This window comes from Leptodactylus fuscus, chromosome 6 (assembly GCF_031893055.1).
Source record: "Leptodactylus fuscus isolate aLepFus1 chromosome 6, aLepFus1.hap2, whole genome shotgun sequence".
NCBI classification, from domain to species: domain Eukaryota; kingdom Metazoa; phylum Chordata; class Amphibia; order Anura; family Leptodactylidae; genus Leptodactylus; species Leptodactylus fuscus.
In genome coordinates, this window is record NC_134270.1 from 17,743,557 (window position 1) to 17,768,654 (window position 25,098).

A 25,098-nucleotide genomic window follows, 5' to 3' on the forward strand; every position below is an offset into this window, starting at 1 on the left:
ACTGTATTTTAAAGGCTCTACTCACTCCAAGGGCCAAAAACACTGCTGGTACAAGGCTATTCTCGCTCCAAGGGCCCAAAACACAGTTTTTTAAAGGCTCTACTCATTCTAAGGGCTCAAGTAAAGAACTAAAGAAGGTTTCCAGGTATTTTCCCACTTTGATACAGGTTTTTTTGAATGTGGAAAGTGTGTAGTTGTTAGGCTGTGATAGTGGGGTAATACAGGGACTTTGGTGTGTTAGATGCCCCCAGGCATGCTTCCCCTGCTGTCCCAGTTGCATTGCAGAGGTGTTGGCATCATTTGCTGAGGTGTGATAGTGGACTTGGTAACCCTCCTGAAGCAAATCCCCTGAAATGAAGCATTTTCTCCCATAGACTATAATGGGGTTCAATATTTGTTCGACTAGTCGAATATTGAGCGGCTATTCGAAACGAATATCGAATATTTTACTGTTTGCTCATCTCTATTCTTTTTGACATTGACTGAATTTTGTGGTCATTGTCCTGCAGCAAAATGAATTTGGAGCTAATCTGATGCATCCCTGACAGTGTAGGTATGAGCTAAGTTTTAAGGTATGAGCTTACACCACTCCATAGTACTTTTTGATATTGTATTCACTTTGTCACTTATTCCTACATTGTTTTGGTATACTAGTACATTGATTTATTCCCCTGTATGTATTCTGAATTCAATTTTTCTGTATGCTACGTGCCTTTTATAGATTTTTAGTGGATATTAATAACATTTATTTTATTTTATTATAATTCTATGTGTGGTAGTTTCTTTGGATATTTGATACAGTAGTTCCCACATATGTTTTTCATATTAGCCTCTTTTGTGTATTATTGACTACTAGCTTTTACCCGCGACTTCGTCTGCGGTGATTTGAGAATTGGGCGGACACAGACGTGTGAAACTGTAAAAGTGCTTTAAAAAGTTTGGTGGGCTAGCAAATGTGATGTGATGTGTTATATTGTGTATGTCGTGATAGAGACAATGTGATGTGTTGTATTGTGTATGTCGTGATAGAGACAATGTGATGTGTTGTATTGTGTATGTCGTGATAGAGACAATGTGATGTGTTGTATTGTGTATGTCGTGATAGAGACAATGTGATGTGTTGTATTGTGTCAGACAATGTGATGTGTTGTATTGTGTAAGTCGTGATACAGACAATGTGATGTGTTGTATTGTGTCAGACAATGTGATGTGTTGTATTGTGTCAGACAATGTGATGTGTTGTATTGTGTCAGACAATGTGATGTGTTGTATTTTGTCAGACAATGTGATGTGTTGTATTGTGTCAGACAATGTGATGTGTTGTATTGTGTATGTCGTGATAGAGACAATGTGATGTGTTATATAGTCATACCTCCCAACTTTTGAAGAACCGAAAGAGGGACAAAATGTGCGGCGCGCGTAGCGTGCCGCGGCAAATTTAGCCCCGCCCACTTTTGTGTTGACCCCGCCCACTCGTTAATTTTTCATGTGCCCGCACACAGTATAATCCTCCTACAGTCACCCGTAAATTATATGTCCCCCCTCTATCTCTCCCCCAGTTTCATATACACCCTTCATCTGCCCCCAGTTTCATGTCCCTCTTCCAGCTCTGCCCCCAGATTCATGTCCCTCCATCTCTGCCCCCAGATTCATGTCCTCTCCATCTCTGCCCCCAGATTCATGTCCCTCCATCTCTGCCCCCAGATTCATGTCCCTCCATCTCTGCCCCCAGATTCATGTCCCTCCATCTCTGCCCCCAGATTCATGTCCTCTCCATCTCTGCCCCCAGATTCATGTCTCCCATCTCTGCCCCCAGATTCATGTCCCCCATCTCTGCCCTCAGATTCATGTCCCTCCATCTCTGCCCCCAGATTCATGTCCCCCATCTCTGCCCCCAGTTTCATGTCCCCACATCTCTGCCCCCAGATTCATGTCCCTCCATCTCTGCCCCCAGATTCATGTCCTCTCCATCTCTGCCCCCAGATTCATGTCCTCTCCATCTCTGCCCCCAGATTCATGTCCCCCATCTCTGCCCCCAGTTTCATGTCCCCACATCTCTGCCCCCAGATTCATGTCCCCTCCATCTCTGCCCCCAGATTCATGTCCCCCATCTCTGCCCCCAGTTTCATGTCCCCACATCTCTGCCCCCAGATTCATGTCCCTTCATCTCTGCCCCCAGATTCATGTCCCCTCCATCTCTGCCCCCAGATTCATGTCCTCTCCATCTCTGCCCCCAGATTCATGTCCTCTCCATCTCTGCCCCCAGATTCATGTCCACCCATCTCTGCCCCCAGATTCATGTCCCCTCCATCTCTGCCCCCAGTTTCATGTCCACTCCATCTCTGCCCCCAGATTCATGTCCCTCCATATCTGCCCCCAGATTCATGTCCCTCCATCTCTGCCCCCAGATTCATGTCCCCCATCTCTGCCCCAGATTCATGTCCTCTCCACCTCTGCCCCCAGTGTCATGCCATCCTCTCCTTCATCTGCCCCCATATTCACTTTCCACCTCCACATTAAACTTACCTTCTCCTCCGCTTCCTCGCCGCTCTCTGCCCGCCTCTCTCCCTGACACACGCGGCTGAAGCTGCTCACGTGCTCGCTTCGCCGCTGCGTCTCTCTCTCGCTGACACATGCGGCTGAAGCAAGGAGCTGACCTGTGTCAGCTCCTCGCTTCGCTGCTGCCGGCTCCTGGCTTGTACATCGCGTCTACAAGCCAGGAGCCGGCGGCAGCAGCTAAGCGAGGAGCTGACACAGGTCAGCTCCTCGCTTCAGCCGCATGTGTCAGCGAGAGAGAGAGACGCAGTGGCGAAGCGAGCACGCGAGCAGCTTCAGCCGCGTGTGTCAGGGAGAGAGGCGGGCAGCGGCGAAGCGAAGAGCTGACCTGTGACAGCTCCTCGCTTCAGCCGCATATGTGTTCAACTCAGATCTGCGTCCTCTGGACGCAGATCTGAGTTGAAATCGGGACATACCTCCCTCCAACCGGGACCGCGGAACATGTCACCCAAATCGGGACTGTCCCGCGGAAATCGGGACGGTTGGGAGGTATGTATAGTGGAAAGCTATATGTAAAATGTGAGTGAGCAGAGTGAGGGCTACTCCTGAGGTGACAGTAAGGAGAGTGCAGGCAGGTTGAGGCAGGAAATGCCAGGCAGTGTGTGTGAGTGTGTATGTAGTGATACAGACAATGTGATGTGTTGTGTATGTAGTGATACAGACAATGTGATGTGTTATGTGAGTGAGTAGAGTGAGGGCTACTCCTGAGGTGACAGTAAGGAGTGTGCAGGCAGGTTGAGGCAGGAAATGCCAGGCAGTGTGTGTGAGTCTATAGCTGGGGCTAGGAGTCCTGCTTTTGTGAGTCTCCTGCTAGGAAGCCATGTTGCTTAGTGGCACCAAAAGTAGCCTGTGACTCAATCCTAAGGGAAAACTATGTTTGTGGAAAATTGCATGCAAATCCGTCCAGGCGTTTTAGCGTGATTGAGGAACAAACATCCAAACTCACAAACATCCAAACACACAAACTTTCACACTTATAATATTAGTAGGATTTTTCTGCCCCTGCCTAAAACGTTTGCACAATGCTTAAATTTTAAGGTAATATTATTCAAAAATAATACAGTGATTTTCCTTCTTAGCAGATAACTTTACCAGGAGCACACAAGGACATCTCATATCTTCAGATTATAAAGCAGATGATGGTGGTATCATACAAGATACATATGCAGAACATGCCATTATCCCAGATATACCCTCAGCCCTTCACAGCAAAGATCTATCATCTGATCCTTCTATACAGGTCCGATCTTCTGATCCATCACAGTCCATGATGGAAAATGAAAGTTACAGAAAGAGTTTTGTATATCAGAGAATGCACACAGAGGAGAAGCCATATTCATGTTCACAATGTGGAAAACGTTATAGCAATGAATCAGCATGTGTCAGACATCAGAGAAATCACACAAGAGAGAAGCCATTTTCATGTTCACAATGTGAGAAGTGTTTTTATCAGAAATCAGATCTTGTTATACATCAGAGACGTCACACGGGAGAGAAGCCATTTTCATGCCCAGAATGTGGGAAATGTTTTAGTGATAAACCAAATTTTGTTAGACATCTGAGAATTCACACGGGAGAGAAACCATTTTCATGCTCAGAATGTGGAAAATGTTATTTCCAGAAATCAGCTCTTCTTACACATCAAAGAAGTCACACAGGAGAGGAGCATCCATTTTTATGCTCAGAATGTGGGAAATGTTTTATACAGAAATCACATCTTGTTACACATCAGAGAATTCACACAGGGGAGAAGCCATATTCATGTTCGCAGTGTGGGAAATGTTTTGCAGACAAATCTTATCTTCTAAAGCATGAGAGAAGTCACACAGGGGAGAAGCCATTTTCATGTTCGCAGTGTGGGAAATATTATAGCAGTAAATCAGCTCTTGTTAAACATCAGAGAATTCACACAGGCGAGAAGCCATATTCATGTTCTGAATGTGGGAAATGTTTTAGCAGTAAATCATCTTATGTTAGACATGAGAGAAGTCACACTGGGGAGAAGCCATTTTCGTGTTCAGAATGTGGGAAATGTTTTATCCAGAAATCAGATCTTGTTAAACATGAAAGCATTCACACTGGGGAGAAGCCATATTTATATTAACAATGTGGAGAACATAAAACTTCTTTACTTTTGCATTTCTTGGTCAGTTTTTGGGAGATGTTTCATGTAGAAAACCATCGTTCCATCATATATGGATGCAATAAAATGGCTACTTGCTCTGCTTCCCGCTGATCATTTTGCTTACTGCCCTCCCACTAAAGACTGTCAAATTTCTTTCCTCCACTTCCCTGGGGCTCTGACCAGTCTGTCTGTATGGGATCCTGAAATATCTCATAGCAGCTCTGTCTAATGGTCACTTTGTTGATACTGAACATTGTAGATAAGGATGGATAAAGATACAAGTCCATCAAGTCTTACTTATAAACCCACCGAGTTGACCCAGCAGACGAAAAAAATCTGCTGAGGGTTTGTCCCCACATAGACTTTACGGTTATGGGATTGAACTCTTTCCTGAAACTACATACCCTGAAGGAAGGATCTTCAATCATTCTGCTCCTGAAAGTGAGGCTATGCGAGAATACATTCAGGATAGTCTTCTTAAAGGTCATGTCCGTCCATCTAACACCCCCATGGGGGCTGGGTTCTTTTTTGTTAAAAAAAAATAAAAAAAATGGCGGATTGCGTCTATGCATTAACTATCGGGAATTTTAATAACATTACGGTCAAAAATCTTCCTCTTATCCCTGATCTTTTTAATCAGATAGTGGGTACTCGCTGTTTTTTTTTTTTTTTACTTGATCTCTGTGGGGCCTACAATCTGATTTGGATTAAAGAAAAAGATGAATGGAAGACTGCCTTTAACACCCTGAAAGGTTACTTTGAATATTTGGTAAGGCCTTTCAGGTTGTGTAATGTACGCGCACTTTTTCAACACTTTGTCAATGATATTTTTAGAGATTTGCTCGGCCATTATGTGGTTGTCTATCTGGATGACATTCTGATTTTCTTTCCTGATTGGGCCACACACATTGAACATGTTAGGAGTGTTTTGCTACTTTTGTGTCAAAACTGTCTCTTTGCTAAACTGTCCAAATGTCTCCAAAGGGTCACCTTCTTCGGTTACGTCATTACTCCCGACTCTTTTTTGTATGGATCCACTCAAGGTCACGACTATTCGACTATTAATAACTGGAAATACCCCTCCAACCAATATTTCTTGGGTTTTTCCAATTATTATCAAAAATGTATTAAAAATTTCTCTACCATAGTCAAGCTGTTGACAGATCTCATGAAGAAAGGTGCCAATCTGACCAATTGGACTTCTGAGGCTGAACAGGCATTTGTGCTACTCAAGAAATGTTATGTTGAGGCTCCTGCTTTAGTGCCTCCAGATTTAGATTGCCCATTTGTTATTGAGGTTGATGTCTCTGAAGTGGGGGTCGGTGCAGTGTTGTCTCAGGGCTCTGAAAACTTTACACGTTTACAGCCTGTGGCCTTCTTATTGAGGAAATTCTCCCCTTCGCAGCGCAACTACTATGTAGGTAATAGGGAATTTCTAGCCATTAAAGAGGACATTTCATCAGATTGGGCACAGGCAGTTCCATATACTGCTGGAAAGCTGACAGTGCGCTGAATTCAGCTCACTGTCGGCTATCCCGATCTGTGCCCCGGGTAAAGCGCTATCAGTCTCCGTACCGTAGCGCTTAACAGTCAGAAGGGCGTTTCTGACAGTTAGCCAGGGACGCCCTTCTCCACAGCAGTGCCTATCACGCTGTACAGTGTGAGCGGGGAGGAACTCCCCCCTCCCCTCCTGATAATACTCGACTATGGACGAGCTCTGTGAGCACAGGGAGGGGACATTCCTCCCCGCTCACACAGCACAGCGCGATAGGCGCTGATGTGGAGAAGGGCGTCCCTGGCTAACTGTCAGAAACGACCTTCTGACTGTAAAGCGCTACGGTACCAGGACCGATAGCGCTTTACCCAGGGCAGAGATCAGCGCACTGTCAGCTTTCCAGCAGTATATGGAACTGCCTGTGCCCAATCTGATGAAAGGTCCTCTTTAAATGAGCGTTCGAGGAGTGGAGACATTTCCTTGAGGGGGCCAAACACCAGATCACTGTATTTACTGATCACAAGAACTTACTGTATGTGTACAGCGCTAAGCGACTGTCTCTCAGGCAGGCTCGTTGGGCACTGTTCTTCACACATTTTAACTTTGTTGTGACTTATTGTCCAGGCACTAAAAATATACTGGCAGATCCCCTATCTTGTAGTTTTAGTGCAAGAGATGCCCCAAAGGATGTTTCAGAAAATATCCTGCTCCCTGGAATGGTTCTTGTCACTATTACTCCTGTTCTTACTACTTTAGTTGTTTAATTCGCAAGATCTTGCTCCCAGAAAAACCCCCACTGGAAAATTGTTTGTGCCACCTAGTCTTCATCTTCCTGTTTTGGAAGAAAGTCGTGGTTCAACTGTAGCGTGACATCACGTCTTCCCTGGTGCTAAATACCTTCTCATTCGCTCTTACTGGTGTGGTCTTCTTGGTCTCTAGATGTTCATGAATTTGTTTCTGCCTGTGAGACGTGTGCTAGGATGAAGGTACTGAAGGCCTTCTCCATCCTCTTCCAATACCTAAAAAACCGTGGTCCAAAAACATTGATATGGTTCGTTGTGGACAGGTTCTCTAAAATGTGTCATTTTATACCCCTAAAGAAACTTCCAATTGCCCGACTTCTAGCCTCACTCCTCATTAATCACATACTTCTCTTGCATGGTATACCAGAAAATATTGTATCTGATCAGGGTGCACAATTTGTCTCTAAGTTCTGGAAGGAATTTTGTGGTTGTCTGGGGGTCTCTCTCTGTCTTTCTCTTCTGCTTTTCAACCTGAGACTCAATCAGACTCTTGAACAATATTTTGAGATGTTTTGTGTCCAATTCTCAAGAAAAGTGAAGAAGGTTTCTCCCCCTAGCAGAGTTGGCAATAAATAACAGAGAGAATGCAACCACTAAAATGTCTCCATTTGGGGGGCGTGGCTTGGCCATGGAGGAGTGAGGACGTGTGTTGCCTCTGCTCCGTCTCTGGCCCTCGGTGAAAAGCCGTTTTGCAGCTGACCAGCACGACTTTCACTCACCTGGAGATGGGGAAGAACCGTAGGCCTTCCCAGCGGTCCTCTTCTACCCCTCCTGGATCTTCTGGACCGACGTCTATTGCCCGCTTCCTCCGGGTACCGCGCTGTGAAGAGGTCTTCTCCCCGGCCGGATCCAAGATGGCGCCCGTCACTGCAGCTGCTCCACGCGGCCGGCCTGCCGCATCGCCGACTTGCTATCCGGCTGCCTCCGAAGACGCTGGCTGCTGTTCCTCTGCCTCCCATGATGGTCCGGTCGTCTCGCCTTCGGATGAATCCCGTCCACCGGCGCTTCTCTCCTGCGGCTCTGCTCTCCTCTCCCCTGGAGTGACTGATGTCGGTCAGGTAGGCCGCGACTCTCCCCTGCCTTCCCTCCTGCCTGCACATGGTGCGGATAGCTCCTGGCCGTCTCTGCCGCCCTCTCCTGCAGCCCCACTTCTGTCCCCCACTCTGGAGCCTATGCAGGTCGCCCCTGGGGCCCCTGCTTGGGGTGAGAACAGGCCTGCCTGGCTTTCTACTCTGTCCCCCCCCTCACAGCTGGACCCTGCATCCCCTCCAGGCTCTACTGGTCTGTCCCTGGATCCTGGGACTGTACCCCGGTGTCACTCGGCCCTGGACTGTGCCCCTCCTGAGGACTATGGCCTATCCTCCTCGCCTGCTGATCCCAGGGGTTCTGGCTCCCCTCCTGTTGCTCCTTCCCGGCCTCCCCAAAGTCATCTTGCCTCTACTGCTTCCTTGCCGGTCCCTCCTGGATTATCTTCTGTTGTTGTGGATTGTGGGCCGCGTTCTTGTATTGCTAATGGGCCTGCTAGTGCTTCCCCTGCCTCCATTGCTGATACTCTTGAAGAGTTACGCCGCCTTAGTGCCCACTTGGCGGCTGTCCCCACTAAGTCGGATATGGAGGACTATGTGGTACGACTCGAGCAGTCTTACAAATCGGAACTCTCCGCTGTCCGTTCTTCTGTACAACAACTGGAGACCAAAGTGGATTCCCTTGAGGCGGCCTCTGCTTCCCACGATTCACGACTCTCCACCCATGAAGCGACCATTGCTTCTCACACTCAACAGCTGCGGTTTCTGTCCGACATGTTGGATGACCTGGAGAATCGTAACCGGCGTAATAACATTAGAGTGCGGGGCCTTCCTGAATCCGTTGAGTCGCAACATCTGGATACTACCCTGCGCACCATCTTCAATTCCATTCTGGGAGCCCCCCTTGATTCGCCCGTTGAACTTGACCGCGCGCACCGCTCTCTGGGTGCACGCCCTCCTGATGACAATCGGCCTCGAGATGTTATTTGCAGGGTTCACCGCTACCAGCTGAAGGAGGCAATTATGTGCAAAGTCCGGGAAGCCCCGAAGGTTCTGTTCCAGGACACGGAGATACAGTTACTTCCGGACTTGTCTCGCCTTACCCTTGCTAAGCGGAGGGCACTGAAGCCTCTCTTGGAAGTTCTCAACCAGCAGCAAGTACCGTATACCTGGGGCTTCCCCTTCCGTCTGCAGGTCCGTCATGGTGGTCGTGTTGTCTCCATGTCCCATCCGGATGAACTTTACAATTTTGCCTCTACCTTGGGCCTCCCATCGGTCCCTGCCCTTTCTTGGCCTCCGTTCCCTGGTGATCTCCTGTCGGCTCCACCTGCTCGCCCCCAGAGGCGCTCTAGGAGGCATCGTAAGACCCGCTCCCCGGAGGGGGCGGATCTATCTCTGGTTGCTTCTGGTGCTCCCACCTGATTGCTATTGTTGCTGGAGCCGTTCCTGTTTGTTTGCAGTGGACTCTCTTTCTGTTTTTGGGACATTTATGGGAGGGTACTGGGATATGTCTTGTTGGTGATTTTTCTTTTGCAGGGTTCCCACCCTCTCCACGGAACAGTTTTTTCGTATGGTCTGCTCTCTCCATCTTCTCTGTTTTTGTTTTTGCAGAGACGCCTTGGGGAGCGTCATGCGGACCTCTGAGGTTCTATTTCGCTTCTGGTTCCTACCCTCTCTAAGGTTTGGTTGTTTTTGTTTGGTCCGCCTGTATTTTTCTTTCCTTTTTGCTAAGCTGCCCTGAGCGGCGTTGTGCGGACCCCTGATGTGCTATTTTGTTGGTCAGCATTTTATTTCGTATTAGATTGTTCATGGTATTGGTGTTTTCGCCTGGGGGCCCGGGATGGGGTGCCGGCTTCTTTATTTGGAAAAGCCCGTTTCCCACCGGGGTCTCCACGCTTTCTGTTTGCGTGGTCTTTGGCAACTCTTTTCTTTGCCGTTTCCCCACCCTTCTTTTGTGTGGAGTTCTTCCCTCCACCCCACTTAGTTGGTCTTGTTTGTCTATTTCTCGTTTATTTTCCTTCTCCTTTTTCTTTTCTCATTTGTTTCCTTTGCTTGTTCTTCGTTTGTCCCTTTGTGGTCTCGTTCTTTTTGTTCCTCTTCTTTTTTTTCCTTGGCCATGTCCTCTGTTAACTTTTGTACCCTCAATGCTAGGGGTCTCAATGTCCCCCAAAAACGTAATCAGATTTTGTATCAGTTGCATAAACAGCGCTCACATGTCCTTGTTTTGCAGGAAACTCATTTTAAGAAGGACCACGTCCCGGATATCCGCAGCCGTTACTTCCCTAAGTGGTTCCACAGTGTCAACCCAGTTGCTAAGTCCAAGGGGGTCTCGATTGCTATCCACCGTTCGCTGCAGCATGAGGTTCTGGACACCTGTATCGACTCCGAGGGTAGGTTCCTCTTCCTGAAATTGCGCACCGGTGGTACGATTCTCACCGTGGCGGGTTGCTACCTTCCAAATCAGGGTCAGTTGGCGTATTGTAGGTCCCTTATCCGCAGATTGGCAGACTTTAGTGAGGGGGTCGTGGTTTTGGGTGGTGATTTTAATTTTGTCCTGGACCCTCAGGTTGACTCCTCCCCCCCGCGCCCCTCCCACGCTCCCTCGCAATTGCGCCGCTTGTTGTCGGCTCTTCATAACTCCCAATTGGTCGATGTTTGGCGCATTCTAAATCCTCAGGGTCGAGATTATACTTATTTCTCCCCGGCTCATAACTCGCATAGTCGCATTGATTTTTTCCTGACTAGCCATCATGCCCTTTCATGGTCCCCGGTAGTTCGTATTGATTCAGTTCTTTGGTCGGACCATGCTCCAGTCCTTTTGTCCCTGGACATTCCTGGCCTGTCACGGCGCCCCTTTAACTGGCGCTTGAATGAGGGCCTTTTGAAAGACATCCCCTGTAAGGAGGCTGTCGGGGAGACCATTCGGAATTTTTGGCTAGACTATGCTCTTGATCCCACTTCTCTCCCTATGCAATGGGAGGCTATGAAGTGCGTGGTGAGGGGTGTTCTTATCCAACACGGCGCTCGTCTTAAGAGAGAGCGAGCCGCTGGGGTTACCGCCCTTTTAGACCGTATTCATGGCCTGGAGCTGTCCCACAAACAGTCTGGCTCCCGTTAAACCTTTACGGAGCTTCTTAATGCGAGGGAGGAACTTCGCGCCCTCTTGGACGGGAAATATCTGCGCTTTAGGGACCGCGTTAAGAAACACTACTATGAGTTTGCTGATAAATGTGGTCGCTCGCTGGCTCGTCGTCTTCATCCGCGAGATTCCCCTGCGTATGTTCCGCGCTTGCGTACTGGGTCGGGTGGTCTTGTTCATAACCCCACTGATATTGCTGCGGAGTTCCGCTCGTTTTACTCAAACTTGTATGATATTCACGGTCATTACGCGGATTTGGACCCGTCGGTGCTTAAAGACAAGATCCGACAGTATGTAGCCGACACTGCTCTTCCCTCTCTTTCTGGCTCTGACGCGGAAGCCCTTGAGTCGCCATTTACGTTAGAAGAAGTCGTCGCGGTAATTCAGTCTACACCCGCGGGTAAAGCGCCGGGACCGGACGGGTTCTCTGCTCGCTTTTATAAATGTTTCAGTTCCCTCCTTTCCCCGAATCTGGCGCGGGTGTTTAATAGTGTGGGGGATTCGTCTCCGTTCTCTGCGCAATCCTTGTCTGCCCTGATCACTGTGCTTCCTAAGCCTGGTAAGGACCCTGTATGCCCGGGGAGTTACCGGCCTATTTCCTTAATCAATATTGATGTGAAATTATATGCGAAATTGTTGGCGAATCGCCTCTCTTCCTTCATGCCTGCTTTGGTTCATAGTGATCAGGTCGGCTTTATCCCGGGTCGGGAAGCGCGTGATAACGTTTGCAAAACTGTTCTGGCCATCTCTATAGCCCGCTCCTCTAAGGTTCCTCTTTGTTTGCTCTCAATCGATGCCGAGAAGGCGTTTGATCGCATTCATTGGGGTTTTCTTCGGGAGACCCTTGCACAGATCGGGGTTGGCTCCGGTTTCCTGGGCAAGATTTTAGCTCTATATGGGACTGCGTCGGCGCGAGTCCGGGTGAACGGAGTGATCTCGGATTTTTTTCCGGTCCGCAATGGTACCCGCCAAGGTTGCCCCCTCTCGCCTTTGCTCTTTGCCTTGGTGATGGAGCATCTGGCGGTGGCGTTGCGTCGTTGCCCCGATGTCCACGGTATACAGTTGGGTTCCCGTATGGTTAAGGCGGCGTTATATGCGGATGATCTTCTGCTATTTGTCTCTAAACCGCGGGTCTCGTTTCCGGCTGTCTTACGTGAATTCTCCTGCTTTGGTGCCCTTAGCAATTTCAAGGTCAATTTATCTAAGAGCGAGGCTCTTAATGTCTCACTTCCCCCTTCTGAAGCTGAGTTCCTGTCCCGGTCTTTTCCGTTTCGGTGGCAACCCTCTTCCTTCAAATACTTGGGGATCCGTATTTCTCCTGATCCTGCTTCCCTGTTCCAACTTAATTATCTCCCGCTTTTGGATACTATTACCTCTGATCTACGTTCCTATGGAGCTCGTCTCCCCTCTTGGTTTAGTCGCATTCATGCCCTTAAGATGGATGTCCTCCCTCGGTTCTTGTACCTATTCCAGGCCTTGCCCATCCCTCTTCCCCGCGCCTTTTTAGCCAGGGTACAGTCGTTGTTCGGGAAATTTGTGTGGGGTTCCTCTCGGAGCAGACTGGGATTTAGTACTCTTGTCCGGCGTAAATGCAGGGGTGGCGTTGGTCTCCCGGATGTGCGCCTTTACTATCGTGCCTCGGTTTTGCTTCGTCTGTTCGATTGGCAGTTTCGTCGCCATGATAAGCAGTGGGTTTCCATTGAATTTGATCTGATTTCGTCTTCGCTTTCCTCTTGGCCATGGATCCCTCCACACTTTCGTCCTACATCCCCTGGCCTATCCGTTCTCCCTTCGCATTTTCTGAAAGTATGGGATCTGGTCTGTTCTTCTGGCCGCTTGGCCCGGGTCCCGGGCCCTTTGACTCCCCTCTTCGACAACCCTATGTTCCCTCCTGGTTGCTCGGTTGACCGGTTCCTCTGCTGGGACCGAGCGGATTCTACTTGTCTTCAGGAGGTGGCGGGTGATTCTCCGCTCCTTCCGTTCGCCCTGCTGTGTAGTTCTCACCCTGTCCTGCGCCTCTCGTGGTTGGAGTACGCTCAACTCCAGTCCTTTCTGAAGCAGTTTTCGCTCACTCCTCGCCTCTCTTCTCCTCTATTAGCCCTTGAATCCTATGTCGGGCGTCAGACCTCCCCCTCTCGTGCCCTCTCGCTTCTGTATGATGTTCTCCTCTCGGATGTCACTGCGGAACTCCCTCCCTACGTCGCCGCTTGGAACGCCGACCTTCCTGTGGGTTTGTCATCTGCGGATTGGGACCGGTCCTTTTTGCTCTCTCACAAGTTGGCCCTCCCTTGTAGTGCTCAGGAGAGGAATTATAAGATTCTGTCCCGATGGTACAGGTGTCCAGTGCTTCTCCATAGGATTTTTCCCGCTGTTCCGGACTTGTGTTGGCGCTGTGGCTCCGCTAGGGGTACTATGTTGCACATATGGTGGGAATGTGACGTTCTGCGCCCCTTTTGGGACGCGGTGTTTTCTTTGTATTCCAGGGTCAGTGGGCGCTCGGTGACTGTCTCTCCCCAGCTGGCACTTCTGTCGGTTATCCCTGGTAAGCTGTCGGAGATTAAGAAGGACCTCCTGGGGCTCTTTCTCGTGGCCGCCAGGACCGTCATCCCCAGACACTGGCGCAGCCCTACCCCTCCCTCCTTGATTGAGTTCCTCCAGGAGTTCCTTCTTATTCAGCGGATGGAGACCTTGGTGGTGGAGGATTCCCCTGACTATTCCAAGTTTGAACTTCGTTGGCGTCCCTGGGTTATGTTCCAGGAGTCGTCTGCTTTCTCTTCTGCCTTTGCTTGAGTGTGACATGGCCGTCTGGTTTCTTCTCCTTTTCTTCTTTTGCTTCCGTTGTGGTTCTTTTAGTCTTCGTCTTGTGTTTGTTTGTTTGTTTCTTGTCTATTCCTTTTCTCTTTTTCCCTTTCTCGTTGGGCTGTACTTGATTTGTGCGGAGGGGGGTCTTTTTTTTGGCCTCCCTGTCCGCGAACTGTGATGTTTTTTTTCATTTTTGCTCGACTTCATGTTTGTTGTTTGCTCTGTATTATTTTGAAAAATCTTTAATAAAACCCGTTTAAGCATAAAATGTCTCCATTTTATTGCAACTATGGTTTTAATCTCTGGTACTTGCCTCTCTGGAGCACTGAATAGGTTAATCTCATCACAAAACAAATTTATGAACAACTGTGCACAGTCTGGGCCCAGGATCTGCTGAGCCTGGTAAAAGCCCAGGAGTATCACAAAGCATTTATCAACAGGCAAATAAAAGACGTTTAGCTGGTCCTGAGTACAAGGTGGGAGATCGAGATTGGTTGTCCACTAAGAATCTGCATCTTAGGGTTCCGTTTTGGAAATTTCCACCATGTTACATTGGGCCGTATGTCATTACCGAGGTCATAAATCCAATCTCATTTAAATTACAACTTCCCAGTTCTTTCCGTATTCACCATGTTTTCCACAAGTCTCTTTAGAAATAATCTGTCACACCTGTCCCAACATCATCCAGTCCATCAGGTGGTTCAAGGAGAACTTGAGTACGAGGTGGAGAAGACCCTAGATTCCCATTGGGTGCAGAATTCTGTCCAGTACCTCCTACACTGGAAGGGTTATGGCCCTGAGGAGCGAACGTGGGTTTCTGGTAAAGATAGTCATGCCCCACATTTCATTAGAATGTTCCATCGACAGAATCCTTTGAAAGCTGGTTCATCTTGTGAGGGCTGGTGGTCGCATGCTTCGGCGCAGGAGGTATGTTCATTTTTGATCCTTTGCACTTGTTGTAGCACAGCTGAGTATTCGTTGCTGTATGTCAATCTAGCCAGTGCTCTATTTCCTTTGGTCATTTTGGAGTTAACTTAGTAGATTTTGATTGACATTCCTCCTGGCCAATCAAGTCTATTGCCGATTCCTTTATGTACATTTCCAGACTACTCCCTAATGCTTGCTATTGCCTTTCTGTGCATGGTGGCTGTTTATATGTATATCCTTGACCCTTGGCTTTTTCTTGTGACTACTCTCTTGGATTCTGATTCTGTACTTCGCTGCTCATCTGCTTCCGACCCCCTTGGCTAGCCTGACCACTCGTTTATTGTTGTTTATTTTCTCTGCATTCTATGTTCTCACTCACATCATAGGAAGGGACTTTCACCAAGTTGTCTTCTATCGAATACAGTAGTTGAGGCAAATAGGCAGGGACTGGGGGTGGGTTCAGTACTAGGACTGACCGTTTCTGTAATTTTCCTTCCTTCCAGGCTCCAGCAGCAGATACTGGGGAATTGCTCATCTAGAAATTCCCTAACAATTTATGTAACAGTCTCTGTATAATCCCATCCTTACAAGATACATAAATGCAGATACCTCCTCTTTTATCATCTGTTGTTGCAACAATCGGGTAACTTAACAAATTTGACATTAGGAAATATTGTATAATGTGAGAAGTGATTTGTCATGTGACTTTTGTTTTCTTTTATATCTACATGTATTCTTATTCATCCTCACTCAAAATAATTTCTACGTTTTCATGAAATCAATTTAAACATTTTTCAAAATAATAACGGGCCAATTACCAGAACCTGGCACAAGAGATGATAAATAATAGTTACTTATCTGTTATCACAATCTTAAAAGAAAAAGAACAGTTGATCCATTTTTCATTTTCACTACTTTATATTTTCTTTGGGTTTAAGAAAAATGGGAATTCCCCCTTTCCCAAATGGGGGCAAACTGGCGAATGATCGGGATATTTTCTCATCTGTCACCAAGCAGACGCCTGACAGCTGCAGGTCTGATCAGATACCGTGAGCTTCGGCCCCATGGTCTTCTGCTTCACCTTGCACTGTCTTCTCTGCTCTCCAGTGTCAGAGAGGATATTCAGCGCCGCGGGTGGTGTCGTCACACTGAAGCAGTCATGGTTGTTCTCAAATGTGGAAGACATTACATTGGAGAAAAAGAATCTGGCTTTGAGCTGAGAACACTTACATAAACCTTCCCAAAAGGTCTCTTCATCAACAACAGAGGGAGAAAAATTTGGGAATTCAAGCTGATAAAATTCAGATTATTAACATAAGGATTCAATTTCTGAGCCCCTACATGGACACAATTCACCCCCTCCATCAAACTATCTCCAGCTCATCCAGCACCAACCACAACCAGCACAGCAGTCCTGTATACACTCAGCATGTAACCTCGATAACGCCTCATGTGAGGTGTCAACCCCATGTGACTGACCACATGACATCATCAAAGGTCCTTGTGCTTCTCCGGCAGCACAGCCTGACTCCTCCCACATATTTGACTGATCACATGGTCATGGCATCATCACAGGTCCTTTACCAAGAATATATAATACTAGCTGGTACCTGCGACTTCGTCTGCGGTGATTGTAGAAGTGGGTAAATACAGGCGCGGGTAAGGTTTTAGTAGTGTGTAAAAGGTATGGGATATGAAATGTAACTTTGTATCTTGTGTCTTTTTTTGTGGGGCCGGGTGTAGTTTTTAGTTGTAGCATTTTCTGGAAATGCTATTGGTTTGATCACTTTTTATTGATATTTGTATGATAATGAAAATAGTGAAAAAATGGCGGTTTGGGACTTTTCAGTATGTTTGCGGCTACGGCGTTAAGTGTCCAGGAAAAATAGTTGTATAGCTTTGTAGAGCGGGCGATTTCGGACACAGGGATACCTAACATGTATGTGTTTCACAGTATTTAAGTACTTTTATATGTGTTCTAGGGAAAGGGGGGTGATTTGAATTTGTAATACTTTTGACGCCGGCAGGGTAGCTCAGTGTGAGTGGCGGAGATCAACAGGAGGATGCCTATGCACAGCGGGGGACAGACCGGAGGCGCAGTACAGGTATGTGGTAGGCGCAGGAAAGGGTAATGTCCACGCTTGCTGTGGGCACCGACTGGGGACATTACGGCGGCTTGACAACTGTATGAAATATTAGGAAACCGGAGGGCTATGGCGACCTTCCGACTCCCGGGCGGCTGCCATAGCGAAAACCGCCGCCATGCACCGTAGTACAACGGCATATGTCGGCAAGGAGTTAAGTGAGCGGCAGTAGCGAACCATCCAGCGGCTATGCCAGGCGCTTGCTATAGCAACACAGCCAGCATGGGCCGTAGTACTACGGCGTATGTCGGCAAGGGGTGAAGTGAGCTTCAAGTGAATGTGTGGTGTTTTTCGGAGGAGAAATTGATGGAGAGGGCAGAAAGGCAGATAGGCAGATTGGTGAGATATTATGGGCCGTAACGTGTCTGTGGTGTGTTGAAAGGGTACAGCGGAGTATAGAGGAGAGAAGGAGTGATCGCGGATGTGGAGCCGCTGTCCCAATGCAAGTATGTTTGGGAACTTACCAGTGTGGCGTGGACACCTACGGAAGGTGGATGGATCGTGAACACGAAACAGCAGTGAGGTGAGAGTGCCGTCGGGGAGTGTGGCGGCCTGGAGAGAGTATTTCGGGCGTGCAGCCTACGGTGGAGGCACAAAATGGTGGCGTGCAGGAAGACATTCTGTAGGTGGATAAGATGCGCATGCTCCTGCCAACACAGTGGAGTGGCTGGGTGGGCGGTGTCGCAGATCGTAAAAGGGGTGGAAGGTCGGCAAACATGGCTGCTCTAGAGCATTAAAGAGGTAGCCTCCTGGAGTATCGTTAAGGTGAGGGCAAAGTGGTAAAGTATATGTAAATGTGATTGTGTGGGGTCAGAGGCTAGGCTGTAGAGGGCAATAGGAATTTTAAGGTTTACTATGGTCCAAAGTGTGTGAGATTGCAGAGATAGTGATGTGAGTTTGTGTTTTGTGGGGGTCCTGGCAAAAACGGATGTGAGCTATTGTGACGAAAAGTAGCCTATTGCGCACTCCAGTGTAGTAACTATGTTTGTGGAAACTTTCAGAGTTTTGCGTGAACAAACATCCAAACTCACAAACTTTCACCTTTATAATATTAATAGGATACAGCTGTATAGGTGGAGGTATGTCACTGTCTGGATTACTGGGGCACATGTAGCATTAACCCTTTCATTACTAGAAAGTCTTATTACTAAACCAATTTTGGATTTAATTGTTCGCCGTATTCCAAGAGCCAGAACTTTTTCACTTATATGGAGTATAATGTCAGTGATATATTGTGTTGTGAATATTTTTTTATGACTGTTCGTTAAAGGGAGTCTATCATTGATATTATTCAATTTTAACTAATCCCATCATTATAAAGCTGTTACCTCTCCCGAAGAAATACATTCCTCTGTTTTTCCAAATTTACCAATTGCTCCTATATGCAAATGAATCTTCTTGGATCACAGGGGGTGTTACCCCAGAGCTCCGAGCACACCCAAGTCATCAGCAATGATCCTTCTTCACTGCCCCTTCTTCAGGTCGGGCCTCTTCATCTTTACTATGTCTTACAATTATTTTTGAACTACACAAGCAGGCACAGTAAATTCGTATAAGAAAAGATCTAAGGTGGCGCACAGAACATGCACTGTATGCTGGCCCGAAGCCAAAGTGCTAACGCCCCCCTGTGTTCCAAGAAGATTAATTTGCATATAGGACAAAGTGTTTAGTTTTTTTTTTAAAACAGAGGAATGGATTTCTTCTGGAGACGTATGTCTAGAATAGACTTTCTAAGGGCTGTATACTGACGGAATTAGTTAAATAAGTTGCATAATACTAATGATAGACTCCCTTTAAGGCTACATTCACATCCACATCGGAGTCTCCATTCATGGATGAAAAACTGAATGCAAGTTTGGCTTTTTCATCTGGTGATATCTATTAGGGCTAGTTCACACGGGCAAAGAGGGGGCAGATTATGTCGCTGAATCCATGTTGTAATCCACCCCCTCACAATGGACGTCTATGTAGACCACCAGGCTACTTGCTACTCACGGAAAAAAGAAATGAGCTTGATTCAGCCCCGTAGTCCGCCTTGCGGCAGCACCCTGTAGAATGGGCCCATTCATTTGAGCCTACTCCAGAGGGGGAAGCCGCGACTGTCGGAAGCCGCGACAGTCATGGCAGGCGTATTTTGGCCCGAGAGTGACCCGGCTTGCCGTGCCACTCTCAGGGCCAAAATCCGCCCATCCGCTCCCCATGCGAATGGGGCCTTAAAAAACAATGACCCCATTTTAGTTGGGATCCGTTGCTATCTGTCATTTTAAGGACCATATTTCAGTTCTTCTTTTTAACCCCTTCCCACTCAGGGCTCAGACAACAGAAATTTATTTCTATATATACTTACAGCTATAGCAGGGTGCATTAGAAGATTAAAATGACCATTCTGAAAGCCTTTAATAAGAGTTCTTTCAAGTGCCAAGAAATGTATACAGTGCATAAAAAAAAAAAAAAAACATGGAAATGTTCTTACGTGGTGTCCAAAGGAGCAAGGAAAGAGATGAAAATGTAGTACCACACTGTACTGTAGAGAGGCGCTACTAGTCAGCCAATCAGTGCATGTGCTATAGTAATACATGGATAACCAGAGACATGACCATGAAGATTTATTGCTACCTCCAGCCAAATATTGTATGTGGAGTCTAGTTTCAAGATACAGTGGACCAGAAAAGACCACTGTGTGGTGAAAAAATTATATCCTGAGGCCCGACCCCAGCGATCACTTACCCTCTGTTCTGTGGATAGCGGATAAGTGTCCTTAATGGAACAATGCCTTTAATGCTAAGTGTTTTGTGGTCAAACACACTATGGGATATCTTGGGACATAAAGGGACTCAAAATAAGAAACAAAGTCCCAGGATATATTAGGGCTGTACTTATCATGTTCTTTATCACTTTCAGGTTCCTACAATATAGCATCCTCTCTAAGGACACCTTGGAGACAAGATGGCAGAGAATATATTAAATCTTACCTTAGAGATCCTGCAGCAGCTTACTGGAGAGGTGAGAGATTCTGATGAGGTCACATTACAGCATTCTTATCTATAGTAATAACAGATGATATGACTGGAGAGGTGAGGGACTCTGGGAATGGATGGAGTGATATTTATTAATGTGTCTCTCCATAAACAGGATTACACAGTAGTGAAGAAGACCTCTAGTGGGCGCTGTCAGGCTCCTGTATCTGAAGGATGGGGGAGAACCCTGAGCCCAATCCCAGGGCCTCCACCTCACTCCCTGATACAGGAGGAGATCAATGGACAGAAGATCCTAGAACTCACCAACAAGATCATTGAGCTGCTGACTGGAGAGGTGACACTGTTGGGAATGCTGGGACATTATACAGGAGCGCTATGAAGGGATCTGCTGATGACTGTATCATTGTGTTGTCAGGTTCCTATAAGGTGTCAGGATGTCACTGTCTATTTCTCCATGGAGGAGTGGGAGTATTTAGAAGGCCACAAAGATGTGTACAAGGAGGTGATGATGGAGGATCAGCAGCCCCTCACATCAGCAGGTAATAGACATGACTAAATACACACGGCCTCTCATTATCTGTATGGAAAGAATGAATTCAGTCCCTGTATGTGTTTCCTCCAGTTCCATCCAGTAAGAGAACATCACCGGAGAGATGTCCCAGTCCTCTTCTACCACAGGACTGTAAGGAAGAAAATGTCCTCCAGGATGGTCAGGTAGATGGAGATAAGGTGACATGAAATCTTCCTCTGCCCTGTAGAAGGGCTGTACAGGTCTCGTGGTCAGTCTGGTTTTATCCCACATTATTAGGGCTCGTGCACACGGAGTTAACGCGAGCATATTTTAGTACTTCAATTAAATCTTTTACACGTGTAAAAAAACGTGTCAAAAAACGCGACGTGTTATGTAATGAGAAAGGTGGAGATGGCAGGATAAAGCTGACCATAGACATGACATGTTGTCTGGATCTTCTCACAGTTTTCTGGCTATGGAGGCTGCTGGTTGGAATAAGGAACCAACATGGTGGATTTATCCAGGAGACCTGCAGCTATTTGGTCAGATGACTCCTGCTGTCACTTTTAGTGGTCATGATAATGAATGATCTTTTCTTCTCCTATAAAACATCCCACGTGACTTCTCCATCCGTCTGGTGACTTTTACAATATTTGTTTCACAGCTTTTGTATCCGGGTGAAGATCTGAACAATATTAATACTCCGGAGACATATGTGAGGGGTGATGAGGAGTGTAAGGAGGACATTCCTACAGGTGATCGCCCAGGTGAGTAGTATCCACTAAATAGGATCCTGTTTACATTATAGGTTGGATGAAGACACAAGTCCATCAAGTTCAACCAATAACCCCACAGTGTTGATCTAGAGGAAGGCAAAGTAAACCCATGTGACTTATGGCAATTGCCCTATGCCCAGTGAAAAGATTCCTTCCTGACTACAATCTGGCAATCAGTATAAAATCCTGGATCACCTTTTCCTTACCAAAGTCTAAAACTTGTAATATTTTTCTGTTCGAGAAAAGCATCCAGGCCCTCTTTGAGCTTGAACTATGGATCCATTATTACCACTATCCTGTGATAGTGAGCTCCACAGTCTTACTGCTCTTACAGTAAAGAATCTCTGTCTATGCTGCTGGTGAAATGTTATTTCCTCCAGATGTAGAGTATGTCACCTTGTCACTGTCACAGGCCTAGGTGTAAAAAGAGCATCATAAAGTTCTTTGTGCTGTCCCTTCATGTATTTGTACATTGTTTTTAGGTCTCCCTTTAGATGTATTTTTTTTCTAAATGGAATAACCCCAAATTAGTTAATCTGTCTCTGCCCTCTAGTTCTCCCATTCCCGTAATAATCTTGGTGGCTTTCTCTGCTCTTTCTGGTTTAGTTATGTCCTTCTTGTACACTAAGGCCCAAAATTCTGGACAATAGTCAGTGTGGCCTTACAAGGGATTTTCATAGAGGCATAACTATGTTCTTGTCATGAGAGTATAGGCCCATTTTGATGAATCCCATAATTGTATTTGCCTTGGCAGTAGCTGCCTGGCACTGGTCACTAAAGGTAAACTTACTGTCCACTAGCTTTGAGCAATTGGGATCTGAAAAGATCGGATTCTGATCGGTGATCAAGTAAATTTCACAATCGTGATCGGAATTCCGACCCGATATTTTCCAGCGGGATCGAGGTTGGAGATTATTTCAAGATCGGCTCAACCCTCAAGTGACTTTTTCCATAGAGAAGCATTGACTAGGGTTGAGGATCGGGATCGGAAAAGATCGGATCCCGATCGGAGATCGAGCAAATTTCACGATCGGGATCGGCTGGAAAATGATCGGAAATCGGATTTTGAAATCGATCCTGAAATCTCAAGATCGGCTCAACCCTACTGTCCACCAAAATTCCCAAGTCATTTTCAGTGGCAGTCTTACCCAGTAATTTACTATTAAGTACATAATCTTCTGTGGATGTAGGGTTGCTCCAATCCTTCTGTCTCTTCATGTATTTCCTGACAGACTTTATGAAGTTGAGGTCAGAGCTTTTCTAGAATCTCGGTACTTGCAGACAGTTTTTGAAGGAACTCGGCAGGGAGGTTGCTCTGCTCCCACCATCTTGGAGAACTAAGCACTGATCTTCTGTGGATGTAGGCTTGCTCCAATCCTTTCTCTTCATGTCATCCAAGACAAACTAAATGAAGTTGAGGTCAGGGCTCTTTGGGGACCAGATCATCACTTCGAGGACCTTTTGTTCTTCTCTACACTGAAGATAGTTTTTATTGACATTGACTGAATTTTTGTGGTCATTGTCCTGCAGCAAAATAAATTTGGAGCTAATCTGATGCATCCCTGACAGTGTAGGTGTGTGCTAAGTTTTATATGGAGGATATTACTGATGAAGTGGTGTTTCTTATTTATTCTACTATAATTGTGATGGCGTAGCATACACATTTTTGTGTTATAGACTTGCCGGTAATTACTTACACCACTCCATAGTACTTTTTGATATTGTATTCACTTTGTCACTTATTCCTACATTGTTTTGGTATACTAATACATTGATTTATTCCCTGTATGTATTCTGAATTCAATTTTTCTGTATGTTACATGTCTTTTGTAGATTTTTAGTGGATATTAATAAAATTTATTATATTTTATTATAATTCTATGTTTGGTAGTTTCTTTGGATATTTGATACAGTAGTTCCCATATGTTTTACATATTAGCCTCTTTTATGTATTATTGACTATTTTTCTGCCCCTGCCTAAAACGTTTGCACAATGCTTAAATTTTAAGGTAATATTATTCAAAAATAATACAGTGATTTTTCTTCTTAGCAGATAAGTTTACCAGGAGCGCACCAGGACATATCATATCTTCAGATTATAAAGCAGATGATGGTGGTATCACACAAGATACATATGAAGAACATGTCATTATCCCAGATATACCCTCCGCCCTTCACAGCAACGATCCATCATCTGATCCATCTATACAGGTCCGATCTTCTGATCCATCACAGTCCATGATGGAAAATGAAAGTTACAGAAAGGGTTTTGTACATCAGAGAATGCAGACAGAGGAGAAACCATATTCATGTTCACAATGTGGAAAACGATTTAGCAATGAATCAGCATGTGTCAGACATCGGAGAATTCACACAAGGGAGAAGCCATTTTCATGTTCACAATGTGGAAAGTGTTTTCATCAGAAATCAGATCTTGTTATACATCAGAGACGTCACACGGGAGAGAAGCCATTTTCATGCCCAGAATGTGGGAAATGTTTTAGTAATAAACCAAATTTTGGTAGACATCTGAGAATTCACACGGGAGAGAAACCATTTTCATGCTCAGAATGTGGAAAATGTTTTTACCAGAAATCACATCTTATTACACATCAAAGAAGTCACACAGGAGAGGAGCATCCATTTTCATGCTCAGAATGTGGTAAATGTTTTATACAGAAATCACATCTTGTTACACATCAGAGAATTCACACAGGGGAGAAGCCATTTTCATGTTCGTTTTGTGGGAAATGTTTTGCACACAAAACTAGGTTTCTAACGCATGAGAGAAGTCACACAGGGGAGAAGCCATTTTTATGTTCGCAGTGTGGGAAATATTATAGCAGTAAGTCAGCTCTTGTTATACATCAGAGAATTCACACAGGCGAGAAGCCATATTCATGTTCACAATGTGGGAAATGTTTTAGCTATAAATCAACTCATGTTAGACATGAGAGAAGTCACACTGGGGAGAAGCCATTTTCGTGTTCAGAATGTGGGAAATGTTTTATCCAGAAATCAGATCTTGTTAAACATGAGAGCATTCACATTGGGGAGAAGCCATATTCATATTAACAATGTGGAGAACATAAAACTTTCTTACTTTTGCATTTCTTGGTCAGATTTTGGGAGATGTTTCATGTAGAAAACCATTGTTCCATCATATATGGATGCAATAAAATGGCTACTTGCTCTGCTTCTCGCTGATCATTTTGCTTACTGCCCTCCCACTAAAGACTGTCAAATTTCTTTCCTCCACTTCCCTGGGGCTCTGACCAGTCTATCTGTATGGGATCCTGAAATATCTAATAGCAGCTCTGTCTAATGGTCACTTTGTTGATACTGAACATTGTAAATAAGGATGGATAAAGATACAAGTCCATCAAGTCTTACTTATAACCCCACCAAGTTGACCCAGCGAACCAAAAAAATCTGCTGAGGGTTTGTCCCTGCATAGACTTTACGATTATGGGATTGAACTCTTTCCTGAAACTACATACCCTGAAGGAAGGAACTTCAATCAATCTGCTCCTAAAAGTGAGGCTATGCAAGAAAACATTCAGGATAGTCTTCTTAAAGGTCATGTCCATCCATCTAAGACCCCCATGGGGGCTGGGTTCTTTTTTGTTAAAAAAACCAAAAAAAAAACGACAGTGGATTGCGGCCATGCATTAACTATCGGGAATTTTAATAAAATTACGGTCAAAAATCTTCCTCTTATCCCTGAACTTTTTAATCAGATAGTGGGTACTCGCTGTTTTTTTTTTTTTTTTTAAATTGATCTCCGTGGGGCCTACAATCTGATTTGGATTTAAGG

At 45.9% G+C, this 25,098-nt stretch overlaps 1 protein-coding gene across 1 annotated transcript in view; it reads left to right on the forward strand.

Moving 5' to 3' along the window:
- LOC142209933 (uncharacterized) overlaps window positions 1-25,098 on the forward strand; it is a 121,920-nt gene that overhangs the window by 86,515 nt on the left and 10,307 nt on the right. The window contains 13 exon segments of the mRNA XM_075278971.1: window positions 3,639-4,719; window positions 5,666-6,098; window positions 7,675-8,604; window positions 8,761-9,364; window positions 10,818-10,992; window positions 11,149-11,543; window positions 14,634-14,765; window positions 19,946-20,019; window positions 20,149-20,328; window positions 20,410-20,533; window positions 20,617-20,708; window positions 21,170-21,272; window positions 23,332-24,240. Coding sequence (XP_075135072.1) covers window positions 3,639-4,719; window positions 5,666-6,098; window positions 7,675-8,604; window positions 8,761-9,364; window positions 10,818-10,992; window positions 11,149-11,543; window positions 14,634-14,765; window positions 19,946-20,019; window positions 20,149-20,328; window positions 20,410-20,533; window positions 20,617-20,708; window positions 21,170-21,272; window positions 23,332-24,240 — 5,232 coding nt within the window.